This window comes from Silene latifolia, chromosome 2 (genome assembly GCF_048544455.1).
Source record: "Silene latifolia isolate original U9 population chromosome 2, ASM4854445v1, whole genome shotgun sequence".
In the NCBI taxonomy this organism is placed as follows: domain Eukaryota; kingdom Viridiplantae; phylum Streptophyta; class Magnoliopsida; order Caryophyllales; family Caryophyllaceae; genus Silene; species Silene latifolia.
In genome coordinates, this window is record NC_133527.1 from 148,652,759 (window position 1) to 148,663,630 (window position 10,872).

General features: G+C 38.0%; 1 protein-coding gene across 1 annotated transcript; it reads right to left on the bottom strand.

Moving 5' to 3' along the window:
- Positions 1–1,249: 1,249 nt before the first annotated feature.
- LOC141641445 (uncharacterized) lies at positions 1,250–2,836 on the bottom strand. The gene has a single exon (XM_074450104.1). The coding sequence runs from the start codon at positions 2,834–2,836 to the stop codon at positions 1,250–1,252; it is 1,587 nt and encodes a 528-aa protein (XP_074306205.1).
- Positions 2,837–10,872: the final 8,036 nt, after the last annotated feature.

A 10,872-nucleotide genomic window follows, 5' to 3' on the forward strand; every position in this document is an offset into this window, starting at 1 on the left:
TTTGCGATCTAGACAACTTGTTACTGCATTTACTGGAACCCAGTATGTCCTTTCATTTTCAGTGGGACCGATATCAACTACATCCATACCTCCTTTCAATGTCATTTGATAGATATTGTTTTCATATCCGAATTTTTCAGGAATGAGTTTAATGATTGGATTTGAAATTTCATACTCGTGACCTTCACGAAAAATGTCTTTATAATAAACAATATCTTCCTCATAGATAGTTGCTAACATTTCTATTCCCTGATGCATAAGTAAAAGAGCAAAATAAAAGTTAGAAAACTTTAGTAGTTCTAGCTGTAAACAATAAGTATATGTTGTATAATATTTTGATTTATACCTCTCTCTCACTGAAGAGCAAATTTTGAAGAGTTTTATCTCCTAGCCTTGCCTTTTTGGAAGCGAGTAAGGACTCCAGCCGTACGACTACTGCGAAGTTCCGATTACGATCAGTTGCAGAAGCAAGAGGGATTCTTGGAGGAGTCATTTCAATCTACAAAATAAGATAGTTTAGGTTAAGATATTGAAGCTGTGAATATATGTCAGAGAAAGTGTAAAAATGAAAGCGAAGTAAAAACAAATACAGTAGCACAAAAACAGAGGAAGTCATAGAAGATAGTGTTTCTATATTTTAGACACAACAATTATTGGCGGAACAAATTTTTCAATAGCTGACAGATGACAATTTTTTTTTTCCTTTTTAAGGGGTAGTGCAGTAGTACATGAATAAAATTTAATGATGACGCAAGAAATAGAATTATTTTAATACGAAAATCATAAAGAAATGGAGGTAACTACGTTTTACACACCGATTTTTTTGTTTTTTTTTTTGTAATCACAAAATGAAAAAAGAAATATAAAATGCCAAAAAAAAGAAAATTACATACCAATAAAGTCACAAACAAAACTGATAAGCATAAAAAATTATGTACAGAAACACTATTGGAGTAACAAATCTAGGAAAAAAATTAATTACATAAATTTTAGAAACATCAATTTAGTTTTATCTAGCATTATGTAGTACTTCATAGCATACAATATTTCTTGTACGTCTCCAACTGTAATTCAAAGTACAATGCGGAAGAACTGCTACTGTGACATCTGAACTTTGAGTTGCTCTTGAAAGAGCAACGTATAGCTGGCCGTGGGAAAATATAGGACGTGGTAGATATATACCAACTTTACCAAGTGTTTGACCTTGTGCTTTATTGATAGTCATTGCAAAACTTAATTTTATGGGAAACTATTTTCTTTTGAATTGAAAAGGAAATTTGTCAGTAGGGGATGGTTGAAGTGGAATTCTTGGTATAAAAACTCTTTCGCCCTTGTGGTGACCGACAGCAATTTCTGCGTCTATAACATTTCGATCAAAGCCTTTGCATATAAGCCGTGTACCGTTGCAAAGTCCAGAAGTTGGATTTAAATTCCTTAACAAAATAACGGGACTATTCTTTTTCAGTATCAATTCATGTGGTGGAAGACCGCTTGGCTGCAGTGTATTTAGAAATTCAATCGGATACTGCGCAGTTGCTATGTCTATTGCTTCGTCGAAGCTCCTGTAAGTAAATGGTTCACCTTCTTGTTTAGAAACTAACATAGCATTTATAGTCTGTGCATCATCAGTTTTTGGTGTCAATATTGCTCTTGACGTAGTTAGTGATGGATCTATAGTTATTAGTTGTATGTCTGGATATATTGTATCAATCAGTCGTTCTATTAGTTCATGTTCTTCCGTTCCAGATATAATGATTGATCTTGGTACTTTGATATCCTCTCCATTTTCAAAAGGATGCGAGCTGTCGCCAACACCTAAAATAAAATTACCAAATGCTGGATCGCGCATAGCACACATATTTACAGTCAAATGTATTTTTTCAAGTTTTGGCCACAGCGGAGACATCACAAAACTTGAATTGATTGCCTCTCGCAATGTAATTTTTGGTATAATAGGCAGCACCTGTAGGAAGTCTCCACCAAATACAACAATTTTGCCACAAAAAAAAAGGCTGCTTGAGCAAACATCACGAATGGTATTTTCAAAGTGTTCGATGGCTTGGTGTTTTGCCATAGGTGTCTCATCCCAAATGATTAACCTACATGCACGAATCAGTTTTGCTAGGGAACTTTGTTTTGAGATTTGCGAACTTTGATTCTCTTCGATATCAAGAGGGATCTTGAATTGAGAATTAGATGTTCTGCCACCAGGGAGATTGGCGGCAGCATTGGCGGCAGCAATACCTGAGCTTGCAACCGCAATTGCAATAATACCTTTGACTCTGAGATTCGCAAGCAATGTTTTATACAAAAAAGTTTTTCCTGTACCACCAGACCCATCTAAGAAAAAAGAACCTCTTTCATTTTTTGTAACCCTTCTGTAAATTGTGTCATAAGCGTACCGCTGTTCTGTATTAAGCATGTGCACAACATTTAATTCCTCAGAACTTATTGGAATATTAAGTTCTTCTTCAATTTCTTTAATGTTGGATCTGTCTACATCTATTTCGTCCAATTTCAAATCCCCAAAATCGAAAGTACTGAAGCTTTTACCCATTGATTTGACCATATAACAAATATGTTGAATAGTCAGTTGTAGTACTTTTCGCCTTTGCGATAGAAATGCATATGCATAGTCCTCTGAGAATACTGGGTAAAATTTATCCCAACGCAATCTATGATTTTTTGGATGACAGTAAATGAGAAAAGTTGAAAATAATCTACGAAGTGCACCTGGCATCTGATACCGTGAGGCTTCTTCTAAGCACTGTTCAATAGAATCATCTGCTTCAAGCAAACCTCGCCTGAATGCGGAGTCTTGAAATGAAGTACACATTATGCCATTAATGGATTTGAGGTCGTCAAAGGATGTAGGCCCTCGAACGTTTGCTAGAAGAAGACGTAAATAGTAGCGCTCTCCTTCAGATGGATTTGTGTACACCAAACGACCTAAGGCAAACCCTTTCTCACACGGAGTCCATAATTTATCTCTTTTTCAATCATGCCATACATAATGTTCTGGAAATTGATTGTATAACAACGCCTTAGCAAAATTGTCATTCAAATTTCGCTCGAAGAAAGCCGTTAACATTGTTCTTTTACGTGCGTCGTCATTTAAAACGTTGCCAAGGCTTTCCCAGGGGTGGAAACTAACAGTCTGAATGTTTGGTAGGTGCACTTATAATGGAACAACGTTAGGATGTATCTCATTCAAATGAAATCCAAAAATCCACCACGTAGCTTCTGGTGGAGTAATCCAGCGAGCAGATTGGTAAGCAGTAATCTCGTCAAACGAAGACTGGTTGCTAGGATCAGTAATAGCAAACGACACTCGATCGTGGCCCTTATAAACGTACTTGTACATGTATTTAACTACTTTAATGGTAGAACATATTTCTACGTTTAAGTGACAGTCATATTTGGCTAAAAGAAAAGGATTGTATGGAACTACCCATTGATTATTGAGCTCTGATCCTCGAACAATTACATGAACGCCGGTATTTCTTCTACGATATATAGGATATGAACCACGGCCATTAGTTGTCGTATATGCAAACTCACGAGGGTAGTGGTTTTTACATCTATCATTTCTCATGCAGAGATTTGAAGAGTTAGCTCTACAGCAAGGCCCGTGCATCATGTGGCGAACAACTGAAGAGTATAGATGTGGGTTTTCAGCATTGTTAGGCAACTCCGCACAGACGAAGTTGTCATATTGATCCAGAGTCCTTATTTTACTCGTCGAATCAAGAATGATTAGAAAATGGGCATGTGGCAGACCTCTTTTTTGAATTTCAACGACGTAAACATATCCAGCTACATTGCCAAATATTTTACGCACGCAGATGTCTTTCTTTAACTCAAACAATTTCGCTCGAAAGACACGCGAAATAAGGTCAGGTCTGTTCTGAGCTTCCTCAAAAGGCGATAGTTCTCACTCAATTTCTGGCCAACGGGGGTTGCATGTCATCGTCAGAAATATATCTGGCTTTCCGTATCGCTGCACTACAGCCATGGAAGAAAGATAGCGACGTCTAAAATCACGATCACATCCAATGAAGCTGGCTGGCAATATGAAGCAACGACCAATGTTCGCACCAGATCTCTGCCCAGTGGCATGACTATCTATAATTCCTTGATATAAGTCAGCTCGAATTATATTCTGATTATTTCTTATGTAATCGAGTCAATTAGTCTCAATTTTAATATACATATCAACCGTATATTGTTGCAGAAGACGACCACTTCTTAACAATATCGAAGAATCAGCGGAACGAATCTGAAGTCGATAGCAGTAATATTCTCTGCAGGAGACTTTTTTCTCTGACTCCGAAGTACCTGCCACTGTCAGTAGAAGGCAACGGACGGTATTGGATTGAGGAGAAGAGATAGGAAAAAAATATCTTGAAAAAGATAATATAAAGATGCGGACCTTGTTCTTCGTTCTGAAGCAAATTGTCCGCTGTTTGTATTAGAATTTCATTAACCGGAAAAGCTTGGCAATCAGGACGACGTCGACGATTGGAATTGAATCGATAGATACGACGCTGCCAACCTGTTTCGCCAAAAGAAAATAAAATAGGGTACTGTAATGGATCATAGCAACCGTAATAGTGTAGTATTCTGTGACTTGTTCTAGAAAGTACATGTACAACTACGTCATGTCGCGGAGGAGCTGATGAATTTTCATCATAAATCCAAATTGCAGCAACCTAGGATGTCGTCGGGGCATTATGAGTTCTTTGATCTTGCAAAGGATCTGATTTTATTATGATTCGGCTTTCGTCATCTATACCGATGTTCCTCAACGATCTAAAGAATCGCGTGTAAGGATTCAACTCCATAATTCCCATCAAAGCCTGAACTACGCGACGCTCTATATCTGATGAAATCTATAATCTGTGCCATAATTCTAAATCTGTATCGAAGAAATAGAGATGGATATAGCGCGGTCGCTCTACAGTAGGCAAAATGTCATTGAAAATGATACGCCTGTCCCTAAACTCTAAACGTATAGATGCCGCGATTTCTCTGCGCAAGTTCACGGTCCCTTTTTACTCCGAATGAAGTAAAAGCAAAAGAACTTTTGTACAACATCACGTACTTTCTGAAATTTTGGGATATAAAATCATTTGACAGGAATAGTAGATGGAGATTATTTGGCGGAACGGTTTGTGCAAGGCGTATATCTCCATGACAGCAACAAAAGCTTTGCGATTCATTTTTGAGCAGTTTTGCACCGCAGTAGCGAAACAACGACGATAAGGGAAGAACATATGGCTCAGAAGGTGGATTTGGAAAACCTTCAAAGGCGTAAAGAATTTTAGATAATGCGCATAGAATGAAGTTGTATACGATGAAGGTTAAATGATATTTACCCTTTCGAGTAATATTTGACGAAACAGGTTTTTTTTCTTCGGTTGCTGACTTGCACGAGAACACGATGCAACGTGCTTTAGTATATTCATACTAAAGAACTGTTTTACAAAGAAGAAGTTATTCAATAGAAGCAATAACTAAAATCTTACAAGGACCAAGTAAAATATAAAAAATAAACAAATATTAAAAAGCGACAAATTTCAAAGTTTTTCAAAAAAATGCTATCGAGACCGTAAATTTGTTGTAAAACAATATAAGTACATTTTTTTATTATTCAGAATATGCCTGCGGCAAATTTTAATATATTATTTTAATGAGTAATACCTACAGATGTAGCGTCAATAAAATTGTCCGAACAATTTGTTGAATAAATATTATTCTATGTGTTAGAATAACTTATTTATATAGGTTCCAATATAACGCATCACACAAACCACTACTTTTGAAGATGTCATTCCTCTGTCCGTGAAAGTTATGATCGTGTCGGCAGAAATAGAGAATTTAAGCTAAGATAGGAAATTTGAATTCCACAACAATGACAACTACAAAAAAAGTATTACTTGAATTATAATTATATAGAGGTACTAACCTTTGGATTTTGCGTACGGATTTGTTAAGGTAGTTTTGCTTTATCCCCAACAACCGCACTTAGATTTATTTTCAAATTCTACTTACTGCAAACAGAAAAAGTGAGTTAGAAACATAAACGACTGGCAGCTTCTTAACCGCAATATAAGGACGATTATTTTATTTTAAATAAAGCATATAAAATACATTCTACAAAGAAATAGTCTCATAGAAGCAAAAAAAAAAAAACCATTTATGTTAATAGTAACAGGTGTAACACATAAACTATAGTACTCTCATGCAAAGATTCGCTAGAAGAGGCAAGGACACGAATACAGGCTTTGATGTAGGGAAAAACGTGTTAGTCATGTCTTTTCGTTTACAAAGATTTAAACGCATAACATAAAAAAAAGGCGACACATGCATTCATGTGCAAATGACTACGTCCAGACAGACAGATACAGACAGATTATTGAGCAATATTAATCAAATTGTATACAGAAAAGGTAACTACCATTGAGCAAAACCATACCATATTTTCTATCGTACATCTTATTAATGGAGAAGCTTGACTTAAACTATAGTCCTAAACCACGAACTCTCACTTTGCTGTCCGAAAATGTACGCAAGAAGCCGTAGAAAAGGTAAAATGAAATATGAGACAGTGAAGTGATAGTGCGTACAGGCTAACTCTTGTATTGTATTCGATATATTTTTTTTCTGTGGCTATATGAATCTTGGATAATTTCTACAACAAGAGTATCAATTTTTGTGTTGCTTTATAGGAGTGATAGTGTGAATTCCAAGCCTGGCAACTTGTTTTCTAAGCTTGAGGCAAGTGAGGATGTGGAATATGGGGAGAACTCATTATATTGTTACTTCAGAAGCACATATTGTACTTGTCTTTGGCCATATGCATAGCAACATATTGATGTAGAAGAGACGATCACGGTGTTATATAAATAAGGTTTGTTTTCACAGAGAATTGAGAAAACAGTTGTCTTGAGTCTTCTGAATCAGTTTGCGGCATTTGTAGCCGCCAGTTATCACTCTTGGTAAACGTGTCTCAAAAATTGGTAAAAAAAATTAAGATATGAGAGTCATGACGGCAGCTCTGCAGCCTCGGTACCAGCTGTTAACTTGGTGCTGATCCTGTGTTTGTGCGAGCACTCTAGACAGAATTTAGGCTATGCTCCCTGAGTTAAATAATATTCAATTTATTTAGTTTAGACTGATATTTTGCTATTTCCTATACATTTTATTGGGGAAACTTATTTGACCTGTTTTAACCTTAAGAGGAATATTACGAATATATTCGTCTTAAGAGTCTAGCTGAACATCACAAATTAGAACCATCAGAGCTCGCCATGCATGTCTTTTAATGATTTGCATAATCTGTAAGAAAGAGAAAGGTTGGAGTAGTTAGGTGTAGGTGTCATTTTCCATATTATTGTTACTAATCAAATAATCAGCTGGATACTAAATGTTTAAGGGATTAATAAAAAATAGATCATTTGCTTAATTGACCAATGCTTCATGCCTTCATATTATTTCATTAAATTTACGGCATTGATCCAATCAGTCATGCTTATATAACTGTTAAACTGTGTGGTTGTTCTAAAATTGTAGATACCCAGTATCTGCTGAGACTCCAACAAACACCCGATGATTATCGGACTACAACATGTTTTGGAATCGCGGCGTTTGATCGACAGTTTGTGTACAACATTACGTCGGAAAACTTAAAACGATTTCGAAAATAAAATATTTCAAAACTTTTCAAAAGTACCTGGAGTGTTTAATGCATGACGACGGGGTCGCAATGACACTAACTAGAGTCAAAACCGACACCGAACCAAAAACCGACTCAAAAATTCAAATCCTGACTCCAACAACGAGTCAAACCGAGTCAACCACCAAAAACAAACCATTTCAAACCTTTTATACTAAGATTTCCCGGATTCATGAATGGTCAAGTATCAAACATGTGACTACAAATCCTAGGATAGAACAAATCATGATTGCACTTGTGTGAAAGTGACAGGACAACTCGAAGACCCGCGACGTGGCTCGCGCCTCTTTGAGCAGCCCAAGTGGCCACGTCGCTCAAAACTCACACAACCACTCATTTTCCTATAAATACCCCTCAAATGCCCCTATTTGAGAACTTACGCGAGTGTCCGCCCCCTCTTTTCTCCCTTAAAATTCTCGACTCGACTTCTTAAGTCACAATCCGACGCGTATTTACGACCTACCGATCGTAAATACAAGCCTTACACATTGTTTGGTACTGTCATCATGCATTAAATCACTTGACCGACCACTTCGACCACTACATCGTCACTAATCTTAATAAAACACTCTTTTTACTTACCAAAACGGTTTTAAACCGAGTCTTTTCCGACCAAACGAGTTGTTACACTTACATCGGTTTCTCGCCATAACCAAACATGTCAGTATGAGGGTGTAAAAATCCTTCTTTTAACTGAGTTTTGGCCTGAGACAGAAGCCCCTTATTGTGCACAAAGGCTCGCGCCTCAATGGGGTGCCCAGGTCAGAACTCAACCGTGTTTGTTCTCGTCTTTCCCCTTTAATTCACTTTCATATTTGTAATCGGTTTTACTATTTCAAATATTTTCAAACCCTTTTTTATTTTATTTCATTTGTTTTAACCATAAAACATTTTTCACCCTTGGTTCCTCATACCATGACGGTTAAATCCGTGTTTCGGTGATAATATTTGGTTAATAACATTTAAAAGGTATTTTAAAGCCTTTTATTTCATTCTGGGAGGTATTTTAAAGCCTTTCATCATTTCTTTACATTTTCAAAACAAGCATATTAGTCACCAATACAAAGTCATCCTTGGTTCTACATACCATGCCGGATTTTAACCCGGGTACGATGATGAGTATCGACTAATTATATTCAAATGAACTTAAAATAATTAGTTCATAATTATTTTCAAAACTATTCATGTCAAGCTTGTCAAGTCAAACCCGACACCGAATATCATCAAAATAATGATGATTATTCGAGTCTCGTTCCTCAAATCAACAAATGTGGTCTAAACGACTCTTTCAAACCAAATCGGGTCAAATACCCATTTTTCAATACGTTTTATAAACGTTTTTCAAAAGGTCAGAACACGGCATACAACCGTTGGTTGACCCGCGCCTAAACAGGCCCCTTCTTTCTTTTTTCCAAAACCAGGGGAGATCCCCTTGCACTGCCAACAGGCTCGCGCCTCATGTGGCCGCCTGGTGCAGGATCTGTTCCCTTTCCAGCATTAGTCTAGGACGATCCCGACTCCGGTTAGCCCGGATATAGGACGGATCCGACGACTATTTGCTCATTCAAAAATCATATTTGTAAAATGCTTTACTAAGACAAATGGATCACGTTATGCACCATAAACCTAATACGGTAAATGGATGTTTAATTTCCGTCTTGCATGCAAATCAACCATTAATCCAACTCGACATCTTATACTTGATATTTGGATCAAATCAACCGACTTAGAAAGCTCTCACATGTTAGGTTTAAATTATTGGATGCGCATTCATGCATTTAAACCGTTTTATCAACTTTTGCATTCAACCAACCAAGATCGATCAGTAGAGGCCGCTACCGCGGGCGGGATTAGGTGTCTGATTAAAGGGCTTCCCAATACGTACCTTCACCTCTTACTCAGAAACTTTGGATAGTGGACGACCTTATCCAGGGCGTACGAGAGTCATTCTAGAGATAGGATGCTAAAGAGGGACGATTTCCTTATCTTTAGTACCTATGTCAAACGCTGCTTTGTGCTTCGATTTGACCGAGGTATAAAGTGGATTTCGAACGGGTTCCAAGCATCCCACAAATGCTTGGTGGCGACTCCGAACATCTCTAATCGTTTCGAGACCCTTACCGAGACGAAACCGACCGATCTAAAACGATCCGGTCGAAAGCATTTTTACGCCGCCGAGCGTGGCTTTCAAAAGACCGTTATACGTCCGCAGATCGAACCGGACCTGCAGGTGGGCCATGTCCACAGATTGGCGACTTCGCTGGGGAGAACTAGGACACTTACGTCTTTGTGATCCCTAGATGGTGAGACTCGAACGATGTCTTGGTTGGAATGCATTAATTGATATTACGGTCACGGTCGGGTTCCTTGTCCGGGCCCACAACCTAACCTTCATTGACCAATTGGCTCGTCTCGTCGGCGTGAGTTTTCTCATCCCCGCGTTTTGAATCCCGATTGAGTCAAGCATACCATTGACGTCACACATTTCTGTTTCGTCAAAGAGCTTTCATCCCTTTCGAGCACGAGGCTAGGGTACCCTCCTTACACATTTTGTTTGGATTGATATCCCTCTCGCAAATCGGGGTTTGATTGCTTGGTGTGTAACCCACCCTTCTAAGCCAAAACCCGTGTCAGCATAATGCATAATATAATGAACTGTGAGTGCTTATATGCTACTTGATCATAAGTCCTTCCGTGTGATTTTCAAACTTCCAAAATCACCTTTTTGCGCCGTTATAATGGCCATTTCAAACCTCGGTCTTTTGTCGACCGTTGCACGCCTTTCTAGGTCGTCGTAATGACGATTTTCAAACCCGGTTTTTTATAACCATTTCAACACGCCTTTCTAGGCCGTCGTAATGACGATTTTCAAACTCGGTTTTTTGTAACCACTTTCAACACGCCTTTCTAGGCCGTCGTAATGACGATTTTCAAACTCGGTTTTCTACAACCATTTCAAATCACCTTTTACGTCGTTATAATTGCTGCGTCTAGACACAGACTTTAACCCATCTCACGCCGACAATGGCTCTTTCAAAACTAGAGAAAAGCACACACCCTTTTCTCGAGACACTTTCGAGATCCCGAGGACCATACACCGTCCCCGAGACCTCTTCAAACATTTCAAACTCGAT